The sequence below is a fragment of the Drosophila navojoa genome, chromosome 5 (genome assembly GCF_054131105.1).
Source record: "Drosophila navojoa isolate 15081-1374.11 chromosome 5, UAZ_NAV_1.0, whole genome shotgun sequence".
In the NCBI taxonomy this organism is placed as follows: Eukaryota; Metazoa; Arthropoda; class Insecta; order Diptera; family Drosophilidae; genus Drosophila; species Drosophila navojoa.
In genome coordinates this window covers 6,310,103-6,336,924 of record NC_142893.1, presented here as the reverse complement: position 1 = coordinate 6,336,924, position 26,822 = coordinate 6,310,103, and the positions used below count along the sequence as shown (strand labels likewise).

The 26,822-nt window shown below is 37.3% G+C and overlaps 5 protein-coding genes across 5 annotated transcripts; 3 read left to right on the top strand and 2 right to left on the bottom strand.

Annotated features, from left to right (window-relative positions):
• Positions 1-1,809: 1,809 nt before the first annotated feature.
• On the top strand, positions 1,810-3,804 carry nopo (TRAF interacting protein no poles). Its single transcript, XM_018105582.3, has 7 exons — positions 1,810-2,056; positions 2,117-2,332; positions 2,404-2,757; positions 2,873-2,930; positions 2,991-3,110; positions 3,164-3,358; positions 3,424-3,804. Exons 1-7 carry the CDS (start codon positions 1,941-1,943, stop codon positions 3,640-3,642), a joined length of 1,278 nt encoding a protein of 425 aa, XP_017961071.1. The 5' UTR covers positions 1,810-1,940; the 3' UTR covers positions 3,643-3,804.
• Positions 3,805-3,816: 12 nt separating this feature from the next.
• On the bottom strand, positions 3,817-5,687 carry LOC108654353 (armadillo repeat-containing protein 6 homolog). The gene is made up of 2 exons (XM_018105581.3): positions 5,166-5,687; positions 3,817-5,105 (listed from the first exon to the last, which is right to left on the bottom strand). The coding sequence occupies exons 1-2, from the start codon at positions 5,280-5,282 to the stop codon at positions 3,831-3,833; spliced, it is 1,392 nt and encodes a 463-aa protein (XP_017961070.1). The 5' UTR covers positions 5,283-5,687; the 3' UTR covers positions 3,817-3,830.
• An 87-nt stretch (positions 5,688-5,774) lies between these two features.
• Positions 5,775-7,655, top strand: Lnpk (zinc-ribbon metal-binding protein lunapark). The gene is made up of 6 exons (XM_018105583.3): positions 5,775-5,947; positions 6,071-6,300; positions 6,398-6,530; positions 6,612-7,053; positions 7,112-7,303; positions 7,369-7,655. Exons 1-6 carry the CDS (start codon positions 5,921-5,923, stop codon positions 7,563-7,565), a joined length of 1,221 nt encoding a protein of 406 aa, XP_017961072.1. The 5' UTR covers positions 5,775-5,920; the 3' UTR covers positions 7,566-7,655.
• Positions 7,656-10,016: 2,361 nt separating this feature from the next.
• LOC108654359 (uncharacterized) lies at positions 10,017-11,011 on the top strand. The gene is made up of 2 exons (XM_018105588.3): positions 10,017-10,306; positions 10,369-11,011. The coding sequence occupies exons 1-2, from the start codon at positions 10,292-10,294 to the stop codon at positions 10,840-10,842; spliced, it is 489 nt and encodes a 162-aa protein (XP_017961077.1). The 5' UTR covers positions 10,017-10,291; the 3' UTR covers positions 10,843-11,011.
• Positions 11,012-13,245: 2,234 nt separating this feature from the next.
• Positions 13,246-16,556, bottom strand: LOC108654362 (uncharacterized). Its single transcript, XM_018105592.3, has 3 exons — positions 16,404-16,556; positions 14,834-14,895; positions 13,246-13,642 (listed from the first exon to the last, which is right to left on the bottom strand). The coding sequence occupies exons 1-3, from the start codon at positions 16,422-16,424 to the stop codon at positions 13,393-13,395; spliced, it is 333 nt and encodes a 110-aa protein (XP_017961081.1). The 5' UTR covers positions 16,425-16,556; the 3' UTR covers positions 13,246-13,392.
• Between the last annotated feature and the right edge of the window lie 10,266 nt (positions 16,557-26,822).

Genomic DNA, 26,822 nt, shown 5'->3' with positions numbered 1-26,822 from the left:
TATTCAACCGTAAATTAAAACAAAAAGAAACCGTTTTTGATTTGCTCTATATCACGCAATAATTCCTCACACAAAACACTGATTAAATTAAATTTTATTTGTTACTTTATATAAATTTCCTATTTTTGAAAAAGAAAACAAATTGGCGCGCATTTAGTAAGAATTATTGCCTGATATACAAAGCAAACAAAAATATGAAATAAATTAAATCAAATGCTATGCTATAAAATTACTGTACATTTCATTGGCTGCAAATTACAAATAAACACTAAAATTGAACTTTCAAGCAAAAGTTTTTTATTTTTAAAACTAACGGAAATGCCAGCTGAGACGCAAACCAAAAGGTAGAGAGACCTTTTCAGTGAGAGTCAGTGCTGCTAGTTTAGCCTATTTCAGGCTAGATCTAGCCTTCTGTCTCCCTGTATAGCAAACAGTCTGTCTTTCCGAATGGCTCTCTGTTACTCTGCATAATTACAGAGAATCATTTATATTGTCTATATGTGTGCAGCAGAGCTCATTTGGTATTTATATTGCAGTAAAACGAAGCTCAAATGCTGGCAGCAGCAGAGAGCGTTCCCATTGGTCACTGAACACTCTATTACAACGACCACTACCTAGCGTCGAGCACGACGTTTGAGAGCGACTCTCTGCTTGACTGATGGTCGGCCTATATAAAGGGCCGAAGGTGCAGCGATGCTTCAGTCGCCCAGGCCTGGTGGGGGTCACTTGTGCAGTGCAGTAAAGTGTTGTAGTGTGTGTAAGGAAATATTTGGAGCCGATAATTGGAGGAAATATTTAGAGGACATAATTCGACTAAATAGAATAGAATGGATCTAATTTTGGCGCTCAACAGCGAGCAGCACTGACGAGAGGCAGACTAAAGTGAACGGAAAGGCTAGCCTATACACAAACCATATTGTATAGCAACACTTGTGTCTATAATACAAACGCAAAAATGTATGGCAACATTTTGAGGTAAGTTTGAAACTTTAGCTTAGACACGAATCGAAATGGGTAAAATATGTAACAATAATCTTAGTGACAAATCTTAGCTGATGACCAACTCAATAATTTATAGCAACATTTGTATTGTCTACATGTGTGCAGCAGAGCTCATTTGGTATTTATATTGCAGTAAAACGAAGCTCAAATGCTGGCAGCAGCAGAGAGCGTTCCCATTGGTCACTGAACACTCTATTACAACGACCACTACCTAGCGTCGAGCACGACGTTTGAGAGCGACTCTCTGCTTGACTGATGGTCGGCCTATATAAAGGGCCGAAGGTGCAGCGATGCTTCAGTCGCCCAGGCCTGGTGGGGGTCACTTGTGCAGTGCAGTAAAGTGTTGTAGTGTGTGTAAGGAAATATTTGGAGCCGATAATTGGAGGAAATATTTAGAGGACATAATTCGACTAAATAGAATAGAATGGATCTAATTTTGGCGCTCAACAGCGAGCAGCACTGACGAGAGGCAGACTCGAGTGAACGGAAAGGCTAGCCTATACACAAACCATATTGTATAGCAACACTTGTGTCTATAATACAAACGCAAAAATGTATGGCAACATTTTGAGGTAAGTTTGAAACTTTAGCTTAGACACGAATCGAAATGGGTAAAATATGTAGCAATAATCTTAGTGACAAATCTTAGCTGATGACCAACTCAATAATTTATAGCAACATTTGTAGACCACTGAAATTATGCCCAGCGCAAATTTGAGCTCACTTGAAGTTGGCTACGTGCAAACTTCTGCTCACGTCAAGTTGGCTGTGCGAGCAATATAACTTAAAGTTGGCAGCGCGCACAGTACTCAGTGCTCGCTTAAAGTTGACAGAGAAGCACAGCTGATTTCGTATAAAGCGGCGCGAATTTTTACAAGCGGAAAATAATTTAACCTTACGACGTTTTTTTCCGTGATTATTTTATGTTTCTATAAAGCATGTTGAACTTGAATTGTGTTATTTGCGCGGAACTATTTACGCCTTCCGATGAAGTCTACGTTACCTCCTGTGGGCATATGTTTCACCACACTTGCCTCATGCAATGGCTCGAGCGGTAAGCGAAAATTGCATACAGAAATATAAAATATATAATTTAAATTGAACAAATATATAGCTCAAAAACTTGCCCACAATGCCGCAACAAATGCACAACTCGCAATATATTGCGTGTGTATTTCAATCTGGCCAATTTGGATGTAAGTCGCATCGATGTGGGCTCGCTGCAGGAGCAACTGGACAATGCGAATTTGGCCATTCAAATGAAGGACAAGGAACAAAAAAAAGCCGAACAACATTTGAGGGAGCTAAAGGAGACCCAAAAGAAGTGTTTGTAAGTTAATTGAGAATATTACATATATATGTATATATATGTAGTAAGTAAGTCCCATTTCCTATTTACAGAAAAACTATAAGTGGCTTGGAGACCAAGCTGAGGAAGAATGAATTCACCATTACCACCTATATAGAGCAATTAAGAATGCTTAAAACCGAAGTGTTGGTCATTGACTCCGTGCGCAGGGAGAACAAAAAGCTGAAGGAAGACATCAGCATATTTGAAGGCATTGCATCTATTTTAACAGCAACCGCTTCCGATACTGAAAATTTGCTAAGTAATGAATCGAATCCTCGAGTCTTAGCCAGTTGGGTTTCAACACTGAAGCGGGAGCTTCGCCAATGCGAGACCAAGAAAGCGGAGTTACGAAATGTAATCAAAACGGTACAGAATGATCTTCGCCGGGAGCTGGACTCGAAACGGTAAAGTCAAATAATATCTATCCTATGTGTATATTAAGTAAAGTATTTGTCTTGTTGTTAACCTATATGCAACATATCATAGTGTATTTATTTTTACTCTTTTTGCCACTTCAAGCAAGCTGGAAGACCAAGTCTCACAGCTAGAGAGCGATCTGTATCGTACACAACAGAAGGTAAGAGTAGAGAAACGACTTTAGAAATTAATATATATTTTATATATTTCTTATCAACAGCTTAAGATGAATAAGTCTAAGACAATAGATTTGGATGCTTCCAACAATTCCTTAGGACTCAACACCAACCTTATAGCAATAAAGCAAGAGGAGAGACGCAACACTATCTCTCCAACAACTGTATGTATTAGAATATGCCATAGAATGTATATATAATAATAATACCTTTACAGAAGGAGAACATAAAGCGCATTGAGGAGTCAACCTCACCCTATCTGAATATCAAATCGAGCAGCGTTGGCATTTCGCATTTGCTCAAACCCCCCGAATTGAGCATGACCAAAATCTCGCCGATCAAGAGTGGATCAGGCATCAGCATGGCCTCACATGGTGTTATACGTAAGACTCACAGTGATCTTAGCGAAAAGGTGGATATTCCATGTATTCAAATGTAGTGATTGAGTAACATCCTGTATTGCTCTTTATGCTACAGTACTCGATATTCAAGAAACCACGTCTGCTGGCCGCCACCTCCACCTCTTCTGCCGCAATGGGCTCAAATTTCGCATACAATGGCATGGGCGGTTCGGAGAAGATAGATCCATTTTTGCAGCGTGATGAGGAGAAGCAGGACTTGCCGACGCCTAAATCATCAACAATTAATTCACGCTTGAAGGCGGGCACGCTGCGTAACTTCAAATTAACCAAATAAAAATAGATATAATAGCCAGAAGAAAAAGACTGCATCAGCTTTCAAATAGCAATAATTTATAGATGAATCCTATGTTAGCTCAGATTATTGTGCGGTTGCGTTTTGAGTATGTATGTGCTTAAAAGGTAGCTAGCAATGAATTATATAAAAGTATCAAATATATATATGTCCTCGTTTGATTTTTTCTATTATGCGGCAATTTTCTTTTCCGCCGTGCCGGTCCATTCTTCGCGCAACTGCACATTGCAGCCAAGATCTCGCAGCGCAGCCTTGATATCCTGCGCCACCGACGGATGCTCCACCATGGCCGCATTGAGCAAATCCTCAACGCCAAATGATAGCCAAGTATCGCATTGATCGCGTGAACGGGAAACCATATTGCGTATGGCCCAAGCGCCATTGCGCTGGAGTATCTTATTCTTGGGGTGTTGACGCAGCGCCTCCACAATAATCTCAGCAATTCCTGTTTCAAAGAAGGCAGCGCTATGTTCCTTGACGCGCAACGTAAGCGTCGTGATGCAAGCTAAGGCAGCCGTGAGAATATTCTCGTTTGTCTGATGCGTCTCAATAAGTTGTTTGATAATCGGTGCCACGCCCTGCTGCACAATGTGCGCCTTTACAGCATCATGGCCGGCGAGGGCACGTAGGAGTTTTAGCGCCTCGCGATTTAGACGCTCCTCATTCAAATTATTGCGCATTATATCGAAGATAATCTTCAGACCGCCGGCATCGTCGATGACCGTGCACAGCTCCTGTCGCACTGCCAGCGTGCCAAGGGTGAGCATCAAGTCGGCCAGAACATTGGCATCCTCATAGGCGGGCAACAGCTCCACGAGCTCGAGCAACATTTCGTTCGCTATCTGTCGCGCATGCTCGTGGGCACAGCCGAACTCCACACGAATATCATCGTCCAGCACAAGGAATCTCAGCACTGCAGTCAACTCCCTTAACAGCCGAGGATTGGCCTTAACCAGCAGCGGTTTCATTGCCTTGACGGCATTGCTAGCCATAATACTCTGTCGATTCATTTCGTGCATAATACACGCCTTTTGCAGCCATTGCAGCGTGAGGCATGTCACTTCCAATTGATTCTCCAGTGCTAGCAATTGAAGGACTACACCCATCGCCTTGGGATCATATAAATCGGGTTGTTTGTGCGTTAAACTATTTACGGCCTGCAAGCATTTGCACAGCAATTCTGTTTCCAATGGCTCCACGGCCAGCGTTTGCTCCAGCAGTTGGACAAGTGCATCGTGTGCACCAAGTTTTCCTGCGAGCACGCGATGGGCGAGCGACTTCTTACATTCCTGATCCAAAATGGCGAGAAGTTCCGTAAGTTGTGCTTTGTCTTCGTTTTTTTCGTTAATGTGTTTCTGTATTTTGGCCACCGTTTCATTGATAACTGGCTTACCCGTATCAGGATTTATGGCCAAATCTTTTATAATGTTAACGAGGTTAATGCCCTACAACAAAACCAAAATAAAGACAATCTAATTGATTGATGACGCATACAATTTACCCACTTGTGCTTCAAATTGCTTTATTGTCTCCTCCTTGGCCTCGGAGGGACTCATTGCGAATTCGACCACATTTTCCTGGACAACATCGTCGAATGTCTCTTGAGAAATAATTTTAGACATGTCTCACTATTAGATATCCACTCCAAATGCTGCAGCTGTTGATTTATCAGCAACGTTTTTTGTGCTCTCTACTTTGTTCCGCAACAACTCCCACACACAGAGCCAGCGATTGAGCGAGTTTCTTTGTTTTCAATTCCAGATACACTTGAAACTGACTGTTTAAATGCTTTATAAAACTACATACAAATAATGCCGTTGGTTATAATAAAATATACAAATATATAAATCAGACTTGATTTGTGTACAATAAATTGTTGAACTCTTTGTAAAATGCGCAACTGCAACTCAGCTGTTAGCCTGCACTCAGGGCTGCAAGATTAATCGATGCAATTTTAGAGCCACTAATTTCAAAGATTCAATGCCGAAAATGGTTTAAATTTTGTTAAAAGCCTACTAATTGAAAAACAATAGTACCTTTTTAAAATATAATATTATTTTTTAAATTAGTATCGAATTCCGATAGAAGTTTTTTTGTGCTCAAACTTTTCGAGTCTATCGATATGTATATATCGTCAGAGCATCAACAAGCCCAGCTAGCGGCAGGGTCACGGCACGAAAATAGTTGATATTTACCTTTTTTAAATTTAAGTAGGCGTCACTTAATTAGTAAAAGTTTTACTTTTAATACAATACGAATTATGGGGTTTGTTCTATCGAAATTTCGTGTAAGTATGGCAATTTTTAAATGCATATTCTAATAGGCGAATGATGCCAAAGCACCGACCTATACATATGTATATACTATGTATGCAAAACAGATTTACATACGTACGCATTTCTAATTATAGAAGGAAAAATCTACAACCGCTGTTCTGGAAGGTCTGCAATTGCAGATACAAGATCTAGAAAAATATGTGATCAATACGCAGGAACAGAAGAGGCGATTCGTAAGCAACTTTGTTGGCTTCACAATTGGCGCATATATCGTGGGCTTTGCGCTATGGTATTTCTTCTATTTCCCGCCAACAATGCAAGAGCGCATCATGTACTTGGTGCCGCTGCTATTGTTTCCATTACTGTGAGTAATCCAATCAAGCCCAAACCAGACGTTCGATGATCTCATTACAAAACAACAGCAGTTGCTCATTATATTTCGTTTTATAATTATATTTCAGCATCATTTTTCTACGTCAAATGTTTACGTGGTATTTTCAGCGAAAGCTCAACAAAAATGGCGATAAGCTGGCGCAGCTCAAACAGAAGAAGACAAAGATATTAGAGCAGGTCATGGACAAGGAGACATACAAAGTAACTATAATTCTTACGACAGTTACCAATTATGATAATCGATATCTACATGCATGTATGTGTGTATATGTTTTGAATTAGGTGGCCGTGCAACTACTGGAACGCTTTGGCGATAAGCAACAAAGTCGCATCAGTGGCTTGCTCTCTAGCAGCACAGCTCGCTCGCTCAATCAGAGCAGCAACTCCTTAAATCGCTCCGTCAGCTCCTCGCTACAGCGTACACCGCAACCAGCTGGAGCTGCAGCGGCAGCGGCAGCAGCACAGCGCAACATGTTAACACCTTATACCGGTGTCTATCGAAATATGAATAACAACAATGTAAATACAAGTGTAGTGGCACCGCAAATGGCACTGAATACAACTCCGCAGACGCGCAGCACGCAGGTGGTACGCAGGCGCACGCCATTTCCTGTTGTCGATGAGAGTTCACGCAGCGCATTGGATCGCTTTGTGGATTTCATTGTGGGCGACAGTCCACAGAATCGCTTTGGCATGATATGCAAGGAGTGCCACAGACATAATGGTAATGGTGCAACATACAACTAAATTATATATACATATATACATTGATATTTCTTTAGGCATGCTGCCGATGGAGGAATATGAATATACAACATTTCATTGCGCGTTTTGTGGAGCGCTTAATCCCGCTCGCAAGGAACGTCCTGTGGCACCACGCCTCTCGCTAAACGCCGCGCAATCGCAAACGCCAACTCTAATAAAAAATGGAAGTTCTGATAGTGATTCATCAGACGATGAAGACGAAGATTCCGGTGACTAATATATATATAATGCAATATACGCCTTATCACCTAATAACTATTGTTTTTCTTTACAGAGGAAGATAATAAGCATTTAGCGCGTCGCGCGCTACATAAAGAATTACCATCGACTGATACTGATGCCGATATGGATATGGAAGTGGATGAAGCTGATGCCGAGGCTGATGCTGAACCCACCCCAGCGACTGCAACCAAAACGGAGGAGACTGAAAGTGCGGCCAGCCAGACTGAAACTGAAGCTAAGGCCAATTAAAATTTTCAACTCTCAAGAGTGCGCCATGAACAGGTTTAGGCTTCGCAGAGCGTTAGCTTCAAATAAATACAACTTATATGTATAAATATATTGCTTAGAGCTAATAATTAATTATTACAAATAACACACATTGTTTGTAGGCAAAACTAGCTTAGAATCTTTGTTCACTTAGTCAGTCCTCCCCTCACTAGTTTAATATGCAAACAAGAATTACTTGAAATACAAAATTGTAAATTGAATACAACGAAGAAAAAAAATCAACAAGATAATTACTTAAGCATGCAAATTGTATGCAAATTCGCTTTCTTTTAGACGCCACACCTTAATGCAAACGCCCCGTTAAGTGCTAAAGGAAATTGATAATTAAAAGACAAAAAATATACCAAAGGCAGGCGACAGCTAATGGCTATAATAATTCGCAGTGTGACAAAAAAGGCGAGCACGATAGTTGAGACACACACACACACATTTGAATCTGACAGGCGACAGGCTATACAATGCCAGTGTGACAAAAAAGGCAGACACGATAGTTGAGTTGTCAAAGGCAAGAACAAACACGCACACAAATGCAGACCACTTAATTGTATATGTGTGCATACATATGTGAGTGCATTATGCGAACGGTCAGCAATTTCAATTTCGCTGGCTTTTATTTTTTCCGGGCCATTGATCAAGGCTAACGAGAACAGCTTGCTCCACCATCACCGCCAGCAGCACCACAAGCAATAACCACCTACAAGTGGAGCAGCCGCGCCCGCGCACATTCCTAGCCAATGGCTGGCTATCAAGCTGACTGGCTGGCTGGCGGCAGTTGCAAACACAAATTATAAGAATTAAACTAAATCTGTTACAAACGTTGCCAGCAATTGGACACATGCAGCACATGCACTGTTGCAGCTTCATGCATAAGTGTGCGTGTGTGTGTGTGTGGCAGTGTGTGTGTTTTTCTTATTAGCTCATAATTTGTGTGACAGCGCATTTTTCGCCTCGTTATTGAGTGCTGCCCAGCACTGCTTCTTACGTTGGTTGTCCTTCTCCCTCACTCTTGAGTGCTGCCCACCAGTGAACTCTGACGTCCACGCTCTATCTCTCTCGCGCCCGCTCAGCCAGGAAGTCGAAGTGCGTGCGTTACGTTTCTCGTTTATTTGGCATTGGCATCAAGCTACATTGCGTACGGCCCACAGCTTGGACAACGCGCGTTTTTTTTTTAGAGGTGACAATTGCAGTGCAACAACATTTGTGTGCTCGTATTAGCGAACCGAAAACCTGCTTCAACTAGGGTTGGGCAATTAAACAATTCTGATAGGAAATAAAATTGCGTCTATCAAGCTAGACTTTTAATGGAAATTTTATATGCGATAGAAAAATTAGGAATTTAAATTTTTTTTTAAATATATATTTAAATATATAAATATATTGAGCGACTTTTTAATTCGAATATTAAAATTAAAAACTTAATAATTATATATTACAGAGATTTAGTTCTCTTATAATAATTAAATTAAATATTTTTAGATAACTAAAATTTTTTAAATAAATAAATTTGTCTACAAATAGAAAACAAATATATTTTTAAATTTATTAAAATATAAATATTAAATTATTGCTTATTATTATTCTTGAATATATGCCTATTTAATTGCAAATACATATCTATACCATTTTATGCCTCCTCAATATCTAATACTTATATTATCATTAGATTAGAATTTAAAAGCTTTTTGCAGTTCATCACAGCTGTTTTTGGCTCAAATCCTAAAATGCTTGAAGATTAGTGAAATATTTGAGCGAATTTCCAAACACAATTTGGTAAAAAAATATTTATATATATATAAAAAATCGTAATCTTATGTAGCCAACCCTAGCCTAGAATCTCAGAGCCTGCTGCAATTCTATGTGGCAAAGCATTGAAACTAGTGCAAGTTCGCTGCACCGAAAACCCGTTTACAAGCGCCTTCCGGGCGAGTGTGTGCACAAAGGTAAATATGTATGTGTAGATATGTATATACATATGTATATTTACATATATGAATACATTTGTATCAGGAGCTTAGCGCGTTGGCGAAGGTGTCAGTGCATGGCGGCACGACTGGGAGAAACCTGCGGCACAAATAAAGTGATTCACGAACAGATTCCGAACGTGTGGCATGTGGCAAGCGGCATGTGTGGCAAGGGTTGAGAAGCTTGGCCAAAAATAAACAGCGAAACGCCAACGCGCCAAGTGGAGCAGGCCAACAAAACAGACGCCATAAGAGACAATGTTTAGAATGCGAACGGGGCTTAGTTCATTGCTATTGCTAATGACGGCTGTAACTTGATATAAACATACATACATACATATCGGCTATATATGTATGTATACGTATGCATAGGTGTTGGTGTCTGTCGATTTATTTGTTCGCTCGCTCAACAAAGACTCTAATAATAATCTGTGTGGCCAATCAAGCAAAATATGCGCGAGATCAGTCAACAACAACAACCACAATAGTTGCAACCACACCAAATCTTAGCCAATGAAAGTGAAACCGAGCCCCGAGTCTCGATTCTAGCCGGCATAGCCGAGAGAGCCAAGACTTTGCTCTGCCGCTCGTTCGGGCCTATAAAAGCTAGTTGACGGCTGTGTTTGTCCCACAGTGCAGCGCTGACCACAAGTCCAATTGGAAGTTTAATTATATTCAATTTTATAGTCCAATTGGCAACAAGGATTACCACTTACTACCCCCAACATGTTCTTCAAGCTGGTAAGTCAAAGTTGGCCGGAATCGCTCAACAGTCCTACAGCTGCTGTGATGCTCCTTTGCAGCTCTTCGTCTCCTGCTTGGCTGTGGCGCTGGCCAAGCCACAGCATCAGCCCGCTGCCCAGTATCCGGCTGGTGTCAATCCACAGGACTGCCCCAATTTCCCGCTCTGTGATAATGCGCGCCTGCACAATCCCCAGTCGCAGTGGCAGCAACCGCAGCCCCAGTGGCAGCCGCAGCCCCAGTGGCAGCCACAGCCCCAGCCCCAATGGCAGCCACAGCCCCAGTGGCAGCAGCCGCAACCTCAGTGGCAGCCGCAGCCCAGCTGGAACCCTGCACCCGCACCAGCGCCCGCCGGCGGAGACAAATATCCAGCTGGCATCAATCCGCAGACCTGCCCCAACTATCCCTACTGCGATGTGAATGCCGGCCATGCCGCAGCGCCTGTGGCCGCACCACCATTGCCCGGCTGGACGGAGCGCCTCTATCCCGCTGGCGTGTCTCCACAGCAGTGCCCCAACTTCCCCTACTGCCACTAAGAGCAGCAAACGCATCTTTTCCCTCTCGACATACTCTTTTCCACTCTATAACTGCGCGATTCTCTCCTCATTTAGCTTCCTTCTAGTTCTCAACTTTTGAAATTCTTGTTCTTGTTGGCGTCAAATAAAAACTGAAAACAAAACATGTTGGTCACATAAAAAAACTAAAGTCTACTCATTTTATTTTATTTTATTTTTATTTTATTTTATTTTTTATTTTTATTTTTATTTTTATTTTATTTTTTTTTTATATATATATATATTTAAGTGAACTCTCTTTTGCAGTATTGTGTACAGTCTGATTGGATATTCAACAGAACCTTTGTGGCTATCTAAACTTCTATTAACATGACCCGAAAACGGATTTCAGGGTTGCGCTAAAATTATTATCTAAATATAGATATACATATGTCTGCAGAAATCAATTCTTAAATAAAATATATTGTCTAAATATAGAAATATGTATACAAAAAAGAATTATTATATATGTATGTATTTTATAAATATATTTTTTAGTATTTTTCTTTAAATATATTTTGCAACTTTTGTTATTTTTTATCAAAATTCGTAAACATTATTTTTATTTATTTTTTTTAAATTCAATTGATTTTTTTTTCGTAAGATTGTATACTTTCAAATTTAAATAAATTTAAAGAAAATTGCTTATGTAGCACATAAAGCAATATTTATTATATTTATATAAAATATATATCCTTTTTTATTTAAAAAGAAATGGTTAAATAGTCTGCTGTTTATTTATTTATTTATTATTTTTTATTCTGTTAACTTTGTATGTTCTACTAAACAAAATTTTAATTTTTGAAAAATTATAGAGTTGAAAAAATTGTGGAATATTTACTTTACATTGATATATATATATATATATATACTCAATGAGTCTTTGAATTTTGTTCTATTGTATTGCTGTCTGTAATTCGCTATTCTTTTTGATTTATGGTTAAGTCTGTAATTCATTGATCTATGGTTGCACATATGTACATATATAATGTATTGTTTTGGACTTAACCGGATTTTTTGTATGTCATACCATATGAACTCTTGAAATTTTTGGATATTGAGTTCTCTATTCTAACTCGATTTGTGGCCATGCTGATGTCTTTGTGTATATAAATAAATATATGTATGTGTACACAATCGAATTCTAATCAAAATTGCCCTAATTCATTTAATTGGAATAGAGAGTGCTCACAATCGAAGTCAGTTTTGCTCGATTCCGATTTGATTTATGTCCCACTCTTTAGTTGCTATCATTAAGTTCAAGTAAATACTCGTTTTGAAAAGTTGACTACAATCTTTGTCATAAGCCACGCCTCGCTGTCTGTTGCCCTCTTAGAGCAATAGATCACCATATAACTTAGCCACAGACAGTGCGGAGGCTGATGTAATTGAAGCTCACGATAAATGCCAAATGAAATATGCTAAGATCTGTTGGTTTAACAATTTTGCTATTTCCCTTTTTATAGGTGTGAAGCAGAAGTGTGAAGGATAAGTGTGAAGTTTATTAATATCCATAATAAATTTTAATATATGCAATTATTTAAATTTTCGTATTATGCAATATATAATAGATCTTGCATATATTTTGATATTATGATATTGATAGGCCTAAATCCTAGTAAAAGTCCTTGGCTCGAATGAATTTGCAATGGACTTTTGTGATCAATTTAAATAATGATAAAGTTTAAATAATATTATTATTTTTAGCTAGAAGTTTACTTATATATTTAGTCGTTAACTTAAATCTGATTAATAAATCTTACTAAAACTTTTACTAAATAAAAATAAAAATAAAAAATAAATATTATAAATTATGAAAATAATTTTATAATATATTAAATATTATAAATTATACGACCTTCTGACCCTTAGAGCCCTCTACTCATATAATTGGTAAATAATTCAAGTTAATTACACAAATTAGTCCTTGACTCAAATCACAATTACCCAAAACTTTGTTTTGTCATAAAAGCGTTAACCGAAAAAGAAACCTTGTGTCATGTACTAAGAATGTGCCACGCCCACGCCCACGTGCCGCCCAGCAATGGAGATATCAGCTTACAAGCGAGCGAGCGTTTCCAGTTCCGCGCTTGGAACAAGGAATTAGACAGGTGATCAGCACAGCTCGATTGCTTGGGCAGCAACATGGGTTGACGCCGTTGTTGTTGTTGTTGCTGGTTGACCCCGAGTTGGATTTTGTGAAAGTCGTTCTTGCAAAACGGCAGCGGCAGCAGCGGCGGCGGCAGTGGCGGCGGCCACATCAAGCGACCAGCCAACTGGCCAAGGTCAAGTGCAACTGCAAATTAAAGCCAACTGGAGTCGAGCACACACTTACATAACCCGAAAAAAAAATTAAACTAATTAAAAAGAAAAACAACAAGCACATTTCCAGTTTACAATCGACAAAAATCTCACTTTTATTTACAGGCATTAAATTAAAATCTTTAATGCGTTTGTCTTTTCACTAAATTGTACAGATATTTACAAAGCCGCTCTCGCTCTTTCAATCTTACTATGCCTATCTCTGTTGCTCTACCAGCCATGGGAGAGGGAGGATGACCAGCCCTTGTGGAAATCGTGATGATAGTCGTGATGATCCTCGTGCACATGCACGGGCACGATCTCCTCGTGGTGCACATGGTGCACGGGCACCTCCTTAATGACAGGCACATGCACCTCCTTGTAGACGGGCACATGCTTCACCACTGGCACGGCGATCTTCTGGACATGATGATGATGCACCGTGTGCACCTTGTAGGGCACATGGATTGTATGATGTTCACTGGAGGGATTTGAATTGAGAGAGGATGAGAATTATTAGGAGGAAACGAAGTCAAATTTTAGATTGGATGTGGATGTGGATAAAGCTAAGTATTTGTATGAAATGAAAGTCGAATTGGGTTATCCATAACTCGTATAAGCTAAGAAATGAAATTGGATAGTTGCGGATAAAACTAAAGGCTAATAATGAGCTTTAATAGCAGAGATTACAGTTGACTCATGCGGATAAGGATAAGAAGATAGGATATCATGTAAGCAAGGAATCATGTAAGCAAGGATTCTAGCATCCTTTACTATCAAAGGCTAATATCGACTGACTGGGATTACTATACAGATAAGATATGAGTTCACAGAATACCCTATTGGAATATAAATACCAATCAGAGCTAATGAGTCCTAATATGAAGTAAGAATTGCTATGCAAATTCCAAATGGGAAAGTGAATAAAAGTGAAAATGTAAATGTCTAAGCTAATGATATGCTTGGAGGGGGAGGCGCGTTGCGGCGAGGAAGGCGTTGAAGGCGGGGAGATCGATTGGTGCATTGTCCAATTGGCACTCAATGTTATTAGCTAATCAGCTAATGGCTGGCAGTCGTCTCGACTTGTTTGAACGGCCCGCTCTCTGTTGGCAAGTTGCTTGAACTTGGCGCGGACGCGGAGTTCCGAGAGAGTTCGTAGCAGTCGGCGCATGGTCGATGCTCGGAATTTTTAATTGATTCAATGCAATTATGTGCGCATTATAATTCGCAAGCCAGCAAATGCCAAGCGTCGCCTCGAAAATTCCTCAGCGTTGCGACCAGGTTCACTGTCTGCCAATTGAACTCGATTACAATAACAGCAACAGTATCTCACTATATATACACATGTGTGTGTATATGTGTAGGGCTCGGAGTGTTTACTTAGCTCTATTTATATGGTGATTACTTCATTTGGATTCAATTACATTCATAATTCATAGCATTTAAAAAGCCATACAAGAGATCAAGCCGATCATAAGCAAAATCGATTCAAAATCAAACTTCGATTGCACAACAATACGGAAAAACGTTTTCAGATGACGCTCTACCAGGTGGTAGATGGCAGATAGTAAATGTTAGATGGTAGCTGGTTTAATGGCAAACGTTTTGTATTGATTGTTATACGTTATGTTAGCTAAGCGGTTTATGGCTGAGTGTTTTATGGTTCACTTACTGCTTGCCAAAGAAACCGGGACTGGGCGCGCAGTAGGCCACAGCGAAGATCGCAGCAAAGATCTGTAAAAGTTAACGAAAGTGTTTTTAGGGAAATATTTAATGAAATTAATATTATCATTATTTTACAAATATTAATAGAACTTATTCGAGAACTAAAAACTAATTTTTCGGATCTTTCTTTAAGTTACCAAATATCTTATATCTTGATGTCTGATATTTATAAGGCATAGAATGGTTTATTTTATGATAGAATTTAAACTTGATTTAGGAGAAAACTGTAGACATATTTGACTAATATTAAATTGTAAAGTTATAGTTTTTAATTTAAGTTTAAATCAGACTCTAATATATAAATGATTCCACATTAAATACATTCAGCAAAAAATTACTTTATACGAATTATCAAGAAATCCTATTATGTTTTTCTTGTTATTAAAAAAATTGAATTTTTAATGTTAGCAAAATACAAAATTTATTTTACTCTCAAAAAAATTAATTCAGGACTTTATATTTAAAAACAGAATTCGATAAAGGAAACGAAAGTGTTTACCTCCTTAAACTCTTTTAAATTCTATTCATATATCTCTTCAACTTCAGTTAACAAATTGATTTTAAGGTATTGCCTGAAAAGTTACGCCCTCATATATTTTAGAGTGAAAGGGTTTCGTTTAGCCCACAAAAGTTAAATAATAATACGTAATTTATTTGTTGCTCAACTTTAAATTGGCAAATAATTTTTGTTGGTTGGGCAAATTTTCAATTAAGGCCAAATCAATAAATGAACTAAAAATAATATTTTGACTAAAAAAAAGTAAAATAATTGCCGCTTTGTAAGTGAAGGGCAAAACGTTTAATGACCAGACCAAAATTTGTTGACGGATTTATGTAATTAAATAAATGGAGATTGATCTATGATTGGATCTACAGAAATATGCACATATATAAAATTATATGTCATATTTAATTTAACTTTTAAAAATCCAGAATAGAAGCTATTTTATTGTATATTAGTGGAATACGTTTTTTAGATTTAAAAATTATTATTTTTAAGGAAAAAAATTTTGTTTTTAAAATTTAAAATATTTCTTAGCGAATTTCATAAAAATATTTCTATATATTAGTGTTAACTAAAATGTTTGTTTTGTCTTTCAAGTTGAAGTATTTTAATAGAATTTTTTTTTTTTGAATTCTTTAAAGTATTTATATATTTTTTTCTTTTTAATTTACTTTCCAAACAGCCTAATTTTTTTTTAAACTTTTTTATATTTGACTAAAAAAAATCTAACAAATTTTGATTGCTTGGTTAGTTAAAATTTCGTTTAAGCATTTTAGTTTTTTGTTGGAAAAGTTTAGGATTTACATCGAGGCACAGTTTGTTAGTTGGTAGAGACTAACTCAGTTTCATATGAAACGTTTGTTATATAACTTTTGGAATGTCTTTCATTCCTGTTAGAGTGCTGCACTATTATATAATATTTATATATTTTTCACACGCGAATCCTTGTTTATTTAAGTTTTTTCTTTTTTACTAAATGAACACTCTCCTCTTGGGTTTTGGGCACACTTACAAAGACTTTAAGAGCGCTCATATTTGGATATCTGTTGTTGTTAGCTTAGTTTTGCGAGCTCGACTCTGATTTTTTGGTTTATGACCGCTGCGTTTGCCAATGTCTGCCAATGACTGATAACCAATGGCCAATTGCTCATCCGTTTTATACACAATTGCGGGCGCTAACAGCGGACGCCGCAGCGACGACAGCAACAGCAACAGCAGCAGCAGCAGCATGAGTCTTTGCAGTCGCACCGACGACAACAGCAACAGCAAAGCAGCAATCAATGTAAAACATACGTGACGCACAGCAGCAAAAGCAACAACAACAGCAGCAACAGTCGTGGCTACAGTCAGCAATAGCAGCAACAGCAACAACAAGAGCAGCAATAGCTGCAATAGCAACTATAACAGATATCACAACAGTTATTACAACAGCAACAATTGTCGCAGCACATACAACAGCACAAGCAGCAGCAACAGCAACAACTACAGGAGCAGCAGCAGCAGCAGCAACAACATCAGGAATAGCAGCTACAGCAGCGACCGCAACAGCAACAACAACACCAACATACGCTTTTAAGTGCTTTATGAGTTGCTTAACCAAGAGGTCTGCCCACTAGTCAACAACAACAACAACACTCTGGGGCAACTGTTTGCTATGTTTGCTGCAGCAAAGGCACGCATCAGTTGCTGCTGCTGCTGCTGCTGCCAAAATGAAATCACATTTAAAATAATGAAGACGTTGTCGTTGTTGTAGCGACTGTTGTTGTCTCTAGCTTGACATGTACAATCGAACTTTGACAGGGCAAATTTGTGTGCAGATTTTTAGTGTTTTCTTTCTCCTTAAGACAATAAACAACATTAGAGAGCGAGCGAGAGAGGGAGAGAGAGAGTGTGTGTGTGTGTGTCTGAAGAAGAGAAAGAGCATATTGGCTAGGCAGTATTTGGTGGAGAAGTTAGACTTGAGGAAGTTGCTGGAAATAAATATTGTATAATTGCAGCTGGAATAGCAGGTTTTTGGATGTAGGCCAGTAGTTAGATATATTAAACATGTTTGTTTAAGATCTCTCGAATATATGCCATATACATATCTATAAAAATATGCCTAAATATTTTATTATATATTTCTTTTTATATTTTAAAAACTTTTCATTTATCAAATAAATTCCTTCATCCATCAATCTATCTCTTTATCTATATATATCTATACATCTAATTGATTACAAATCTCTGAGCGAGCATTAGACAGTCATTGACGGCTACATTGACAACATTCTGATATTGTCTTACTGATATAGATGTCACAATGCGATTTATTGTTTGCAATCGGCTTCTGAAATTATTCCATATGAATGATCAACTGGCACATAAAGCATATATGTGATTACCTAAATACACATACATATATATTGGCACGTATTGCTCAAGAGCCAAAGAGCTGTCCAAAAATACATAAAAAAGTGAATGTCAGGGCAGCAACAGCAACGGCTCAAAATTGTCGTCTTATCCCGTTCAGATCAAACCCAAAAAGGAAAAACAAAAAATCATCTTTGTAGACGACCTTGACATGCTGTCTGCACATAACAGCCACTGTTACTTTTATTGCTGTTATAATTGCTGTTGCTGTTGGTGTAGCTGATGATGTTGCTGATGCTGCGGTTGATGTTGCTGTCGTTTAATATTGCTGCTGCTGCTGCTGCTGTTGCTGTTGCTGTTGCTGCTGTTGCTGCTGCTGTTGCTGTTGCTGCTTTAGCTGTTGCTGCTGCCTTTGCTGCTGTTGCTACTGCTGTTGCTGCTGCTGTTGTTGCTGCTGCTGTTGCTGCTGCTGCTGCTGTTGCTGCTGCTGCTGCTTTTGCTGCTGTTGTTGCTGCTACTGTTTGCTGATGTTGCTGTTGTTACTGCTGTTAATACTGATGCTGCTGCCGCAGGCTCTGCTGTTGCTGTTAATGTTGCAGCTACTTCTGATGCTGTTGTTGCTGTTGCAGTTGCTATTGCTGCTGATATTGCCTTTGCCAGTATTGTTGTTGGTATCGCCTTTGCTTTTGCTGCAGCTGTTGTTGCTGCTGTGTGAATTGTTGCTATTGCTGCTGGTATTAGCGGTGTCAATTAAACGCATTAAATGGGTCACAATTGTCGTGGAGGCGGCACATCCGATCACAATCACGCCTCACGTACGAGCGTCTGCTTAGCATGAGCAACACCAACAACAAATTTGCAATAAAACGCATTTTTTTTTGGTCTCGTTTTTTATTACCAATTTTGGGGCAATTACTTAACCAAATTTCGAGCCCTCTTTTTTCCCTATTTCTACTCCTCTGTTTTCTTTAGCTAATCAGCAAATGCAACACACGCAATTGATTTAACAAGCATTTGCCGATCGATTTGTGGGTCGATGCCACAAAATAATAAAACGGATTCACATAACAGATAATTGCGCAGATGCACTCTGTTAAGCTTGCTGTTAACATAAGTCGCTCATGTTAATGTTAGTGGCAGTTGTTGCTGTAGCTCTAAACTGAATCTGTCAGAGTTAATTAGCTTAGGGCAATCTGTTCATAATAATTTTACAGCACTGTTAAATCCAGTAGAGCCTGTTATGGGTGCTAAATGTGCAGCAGCAGCTCAAGCATATATAAACAGCTTCTGATTTGATTACAAATATTACGAGCAGCACGCTATTAAAAGAGGCTGTTTAATACTTTTTAAATCGTTAAATATTCCAGCTAGTTTCAATTTTTATTGCTTGATACACATCAAGCTCAATCGGTTCATTACCAGAATTAGCTGACCTACATACATATGTATGCAGTATGACAAGGACACCATCAATGTTAGGCCTTCTGTTATGTTATGTTTATTAATATAAGTGATGCAACAGCAATAAATCAGTTTAACAGACTTTTAATGCTGCAGCCATAGCTGCCTTTAATTCTGTTACGTCTGCTGTTAGCTCTTTTACTGCTACTGCTGTAACTGCTATTACCCCTGTTAAGCTATGGTCAGCTAAATGGGCTGTTGTTGCTAAAAGCTGTTAAATATTTATTGCGATGTTGCAGGCTGTAAATGCTGCTGTTACGACTGCACTTCGATCGCCAGACGGTGTTATGTGTGTATGGGTGTGTGTATTGCTATCCATGTATATGTAGGCCAATTGACTATATATTTCAGCTAGAGGGCAGTGCAAGCCAGCGCCCAGCTGCATTTGAAGCATTTGCAGCATGTTGCATGTGGATGTTATGAGCGCGCCTGCCTGCCCCGGCCTGGCTGCCACAGAAATTGCCCCGCTTTGACTTGGCTGGCAAAAAAAAAAAACGTTACATAATAGTTATTTGTGTGATAAATATGCCAGCGAAGTCAAATGCGTGCCCCACACCACGGGAAGAGAGACAGAGACAGAGACAGAGACAGGAGAGCGAACGCGAGAGTGAGAAAGAGAGCGTAAACAATCATATGCTTTGCTACTGTCCGGATTATAACTTTCATTTTCAGCGCGCGAATCCCAGATTGCAAATGCAAATGCTTCCTGCTAAGTCAGTTTTAGTTGAATACCCTGGAAATCATTGAAAGTGTTTAGGCAGGGTATATGGTTAAAATGGTGATGTGAAAATTACCAATATATAAGATAGTCTAAATGAAACACTAGTTATTAAGGAACACATGTCCTTGGTACGGTAACTATAGGAGGAATCTGCCTATTCGGCTTGTGTTGTTGTATGTATGTATATGTACAGGGTAACTGATAGTCTGGCATTTGGCGCAGTCTTCCGTGCTTTTTCTTTCTCGATTTTTCCCCAATTAGTTTCGTAGAAATGTGGGGCATGCAACGCTAAACAGCTGTTCGACCTGTCATTTCGAAGCAGCTCTACATCAATTTCGCAGCAAGCTTCGACTTAATGTCGCTGTTCAACGCAATTGAAGATAAGTTTGATGAATATGGGGTGATTGAACACAAATTGAATGCAATACACACGAATCGTTTATGATAAGCAGACAGGCGACTGCGCTAATGTGCCCCCCTCATGCATAGAAATTGCTTAAACCAGTTATACGTACCAACACCGCCGCACTGCCTCTATCCAATATCAGCCAAATAGCCCATTAAGTGTTACCAATTCTATGCGCATTAAGAATCCGATTCGGTAATTAAGTTAAACAGTTTATGGCAATAAATTGAATTCATATTTTTCAATCTGCTTAATCTAAATTGGCGCTTGAAGTGTTCTACATTCATAAAGCTAGATCATATACGTGTGTGTGTGTGTGTGTGTGTGGGTGTGTGTGTGTCTGTTACAAACTATGTAAAAGTGAGGTTAGATTGCATAAGTTAAGGTTAGCTTTTGGTAATTTCTGCATATTTATGTATATGACTTAAGCGTGAACAATTTTTGGTTATTTAGGGTGTAAAAAATCGAATTAAGTATAGTAGCTATAGTAACTATATCTTAGATCTCTTTGAAAGCGAGTTTAGATTGCATAAAGTAAGCTTAGATATTGTTGATTATTATTCTCATTTTCTTTAAGTATTCACAACTCGAATTTCAATTCAATATTATCTCTTAATCTGGCTGCATAGCTTAACGTCCGTCCATCTTAGCTATTCAGTTCTCATAGCTTTGATGGAATGTAAATGGCTCGCTGTCTGCCACAACTTGGTCTATGCTTACTTAAGATCTTGATTAATCAATTTCTGACTAGCAAAAGGCAGATATTAATATTCAGAACCTCTCAGCCATGCTTTGCATATATGCCATTCAAGGCTTATTCGGAAGAACCTATCTATCATATACATACATATGTAAATATACATACATATACATATCTATCTATCTACGCCCCTTCTTTAAAGATTCTTCAGCAGAATTTCTGTTCGCAATTCTTGTGAAGTAGCCGCAGCAAAAGTTTTGCATGGCTTATATAATTAAGTTACCAACACTATACATACATACATATACATATATGTATATGTATATGTACATATTCATTGAGACCCATCGGTCTCATCGTTTCACGTTTCCTGTTCGCCCACAACTGTCAATCACCTTTGTGATAAATTTATGCCGTTTACCCAATCGATGGATGCAGCGCTGTGTTTTCCATAACAAAACGTTTTCAATTTTACTTTTAGTTGTGTTTTGCTTTTTTTTTATAGGTTGGTATTACATGCTCCTTGGGCTCGATACGAGCTAACGATATCTGGGTTCGATATCGGCTCCTATTTATTTATTTATTTTTGCTTAGACACGCGCGATATATGGAAATTTTTCACGCTGCAAAACGTGCTGCCAAATGCTACTGTTGTTGTTGTTGTTGTCAATTGTTGTTGTTGTTGTTGTTGTTGTTGCTTCTGTGCACTTGTCATGTGAGACGCGTGCGCCATTCGCTGTTCGCCTGTTGAATTTCTAAGCGACATTTTGTTTCTTCTTTTTTGTTTGAAACGCAAAATTTTTTGGAATCCAAAAATGTGGAGCAGGCCCCAACGAAAATAAAAGAGCATCGAAATATCAAGATAATCAAATCGTATGCGAATTGTGCAATCTCAACAAATGCCAAATTTATAGCAAGAGGCGCAACATCTGCTTCTTCTTTGGAATAGTTGGCATATGCTAATTCCGACAGAAATTCGCGAGCTGCATTGGCCGAGCAATTTGAATTGTGCTCTTTTTAGTGGCTCTAACAAAGCGTAAACTTAGTTCAAGTTAAGATTATTATTATGCCATTCCTTTAAGTTCTGGTTCTTTATATCTGTGGCTGTTGCTGTTGCTGGTGCTTGAGCTGTTGGTTCTAATTCAACTGCTCTACTAATTCTACAGCTAGAAAAGATCTAAACAGCTAACGATTGCAGAACCCAAACACTTGTCTCTAATTGCGCACACATAAGTAATCATGCCTTGTGTATACACTATATACATGTATATATATATCATATATTAAATTCTATTTTCATTTAGGACTTTGTCTGACGGTGCATGAAGTGACGAGCAAAGGCAGCAATAGTGAAAATAGTCAAAATTGTGGACAGCGGCAGCACGAAGTCTTGTCTTCGTATGTATGTGAAGGTAAGCCAAAGAAAATATACTCCTATCATACATTACTAAATTTTCATACATCTCTTACACTCCCTCAGCTCTGGCCAATGATGAGATGTCGCCCCCACACAGCGAATGGAATTGAAGTCCTTGAAAGGATTAGTTTAGCTAACTTTAGATAGATTTATATTAACTGTATATACCTATATCTGTATAGATATAAACCTATAATCTTGGCTTAGCTTTTAAGGACAATCGACTTAATATAGAGATCCTCATGTTTAATGCATTTTATTGTTAAGCTACAATAACTGTAATTAATCAATCTAAGATGAATGTCAATCTATTTTTAAGCTGGAAATTCTTTTGTAAGTCAAATATATATTCCTATATATTTTACAGATTATATATAGGAATATATATTTGATATATTATATATATATTATATACAGATTTTAAATATAAAATGTTCTTAAATTATAAGCGAAATATTTTAAATAAACAGATTAAATTATAAAATAAATCACTGCGTTTTTATTTACAATTTGGTGTTGCATACTTTTGGGCATAACATTTCATGTGTAAAAAACAAGAACTGTTGCATACCGACGAGGGCAGTTGGTTTCGCAGACCATTTTTTTATTTTTTTATTTAGTCTGGTAGCCCCTTTGTGTGCTTCTTAGCTAATAATTCTGCCCATTTGGGCGCGCTGGCTAACTTTAGTTAGCTGTGCACTGCAGTGCACTGCGATTAGCTAATTTCGACTCGAACACCAGATTAACAGATTAAATTATGATATACATCTTTGCGTTTTTATTTACAATTTGGTGTTGCATACTTTTGGGCATAACATTTCATGTGTAAAAAACAAGAACTGTTGCATACCGACGAGGGCAGTTGGTTTCGCAGACCATTTTTTTATTTTTTTATTTAGTCTGGCAACTCTTTTGTGTGCTTATTAGCTATTAATTCTGCTATTAATTCTGAGATGTTGCCCGCACACAGCGAATGAAATTGGAATACATGAAAGAATTAATTTCTCTAACTTTAGATAGATCTATATTAACTGTATATACCTCTACCTGTATAGATATAAACCTATAATCTTGGCTTTGCTTTTAAGGACACTCGACTTAATATAAGAATAAACAGATTTTAAACATAAAATGTTCTTAAATTGTAAGCGAAATATATTAAATAAATAGATCAAATTATAAAATAAATCAATCCGTTTTTATTTACAATTTGGTGTTGCATACTTTTGGGCATAACATTTCATGTGTAAAAAACAAGAACTGTTGCATACCGACGAGGGCAGTTGGTTTCGCAGACCATTTTTTTATTTTTTTATTTAGTCTGGCAACCCCTTTGTGCTTCTTAGCTATTTATTCTGCCCGTTTGGGCGCGCTGGCTAACTTAAGTTAGCTGTGCACAGCAGTGCACTGCGATTAGCTAATTTCGGCTCGAACACCAGGCGAGCAGAAGGTCGCAGAAGGCAGACCAAAAAATATATACTAAAGTCAGATATAACTTTTAATTTGAATAAACTTAAATATATTTTTTTAGTTTTAATAATAATTGTGGAGTGAAATTTTCTATATATAAAAAATATTTAAAATCATTTTCTATTTTAATATTCAATTTAAAGTTAGCAGTTCGAAAATTGGATTTTATTTACTTTTTTTTTTTATTAAAGTTAGACTTTCAATTTGAAATATAGTGCCAGAAAATATTAGTTATTTCTTACTTTTATAGAGTAAATCCAACTATAAAACCATAAATCATTTTTATATTTTATTTTAAATAATAAATTTACAATATTTTACTAATGATAGAAATTAGTATATAAAAAATATAAATAGCAGATATATTCATAGATTAAAAAAATGCGAATATTTATTATTTTATTTATTTATTATAATTTTATTACAAATTGTTTTTGTCAATAATGCTATTATTAAAAATGTATAATAATAATTAAAATATATATAATTACATGCTCCTTGGGCTCGATACGAGCTAACGATATCTGTGTTCGATATCGGCTCCTATTTATTTATTTATTTTTGCTTAGACACGCGCGATATATGGAAATTTTTCACGCTGCAAAACGTGCTGCCAAATGCTACTGTTGTTGTTGTCAATTGTTGTTGTTGTTGTTGTTGTTGTTGTTGCTTCTGTGCACTTGTCATGTGAGACGCGTGCGCCATTCGCTGTTCGCCTGTTGAATTCCTAAGCGACATTTTGTTTCTTCTTTTTTGTTTGAAACGCAAAATTTTTTGGAATCCAAAAATGTGGAGCAGCCCACAACGAAAATAAAAGAGCATCGAAATATCAAGATAATCAAATCGGTGCGAATTGTGCAATCTCAACAAATGCCAAATTTATAGCAAGAGGCGCAACATCTGCTTCTTCTTTGGAACTGTTGGCATATGCTAATTCCGACAGAAATTCGCTAGCTGACCTTCGACTGGACTGGAGTGGACTGCACCTATATAGCTTAATTGGTTCTGTGTACGAAGTGAACTCAGTGGTACATGGGTGAACAGGGTATATAGTGTTTCTTAGAAGTTATCTAATAGACAATAGAATGTGTTAGAAATCGCAGGAACTACGTATATGCCAGTTCATAAATAAATCTTAGTTAATATAAAAATCTCTCATTTGTCTATGCACGCTTCTGTATATTGTATTAAACCCATTAGGAGTACCCGTAAGTGCACAAACTTTATGGAGAGCTCCTAAGTCCAGTCTGTAATTCTTATAAGTTATAAGATCTTTCTCTTTCCTTCTAACCTCGAATCTTGATCTTCATGTTTATCCACAACTGATCTACATGTAAAACTGTCAAATTAAGTCTTTAATTTAATCTTTCGATTGAGTAAGTATTTTAATAATATTAAACATATTTTAAAAATTTAATGGATATGTTAGAACCAAGTAGCCAATATATGCTATAAACTACATGTCAATAAACTAGACAGGGTAGCTATTAGTCATGCACTGCCCATTAAAAGCACACCCTAACATTTTTAAAGGTTTTATTCTAAGGAATTCCTGTTTGAGAATCGAGTCTCAGAATGAGCTCAGCTTGGGCAGCTGCTTCTCTAGCTGCTGCTGCTGCTCCTTATTGCTGGATACGCTCGCTTAAAGCTTGCTGACTGCGCAGCTGGCGTCGCCGTCGCTGTCGCCGTCGACATCAACATCGACAGCGAGCGTCATCAGTTGGCAGAGGCGCTGATGAAGAACAGCCCCGGCCTGAATTAGACGACGTCAGCGAGCATGACAAGGTCGACACTTAAAGGTGTCGCCAATTATAAGGCCCCCCAAAAATTACACACACACACACACACACACACGCACACTCGCACGCACAACACCTTTGGCTGCAGTGAAAACTTGCACCAATTAACGCTTCAGCTGTTCGCTGGAAACCAAAAAAGCAAAAGCAAAAAAAAAAAAAAATAATAAAAGTTAAAGCCAAGTTTTGAAGGTGCATTGGCCGAGCAATTTGAATTGTGCTCTTTTTAGTGGCTCTAACAAAGCGTAAACTTAGTAGTTCAAGTTAAGATTATTATTATGCCATTCCTTTAAGTTCTGGTTCTTTATATCTGTTGCTGCTGTTGCTGTTGCTGTTGCTGGTGCTTGAGCTGTTGGTTCTAATTCAACTGCTCTACTAATTCTACAGCTAGAAAAGATCTAAACAGCTAACGATTGCAGAACCCAAACACTTGTCTCTAATTGCGCACACATAAGTAATCACGCCTTGTGTATACACTATATACATATATATACACATAAAGTCAGATATAACTTTTAATTTAAATAGGCATCGTTATATTTTTTTAGTTTTAATGATAATTATGGAGCATAATTTTATATATATAAAAAATATTTTTAAATCATTTTCTATTTTTATATTCAATTTAAAGTTAGCAGTTCGAAAATTTGATTTTATTTACATTTTTTCTATTAAAGTTAAGAATTTTAATTTGAAATATAGTAGAGTAAATCCAACTATAAATCATTTTTATATTTTATTTTAAATAATAAATTTATAATATTTTACTAATGATAGAAATCATTATATAAAGAATATAAATAACAGATATATTTATAGATTAAAACAATGCCAATATTTATTATTATATTTATTTATTATAATTTTATTAAAAATTGTTGTCAATAATGCTATTATTAAAAATATAAAATAATAATTATTATATTATATATTATTATGAAAAAATTAGAAATTTATATAAAAAATGCATATATGTATTTTTTACAAATTATTAAAAAAGAATACAAAAAACTCCCATCGATAAAAATTTATATATAAAAGGCATTCCAAGTGCGACTCGCAATCGAAATTTGTTGCGCTACAATTTCTGATTGAAATAATTTTACGT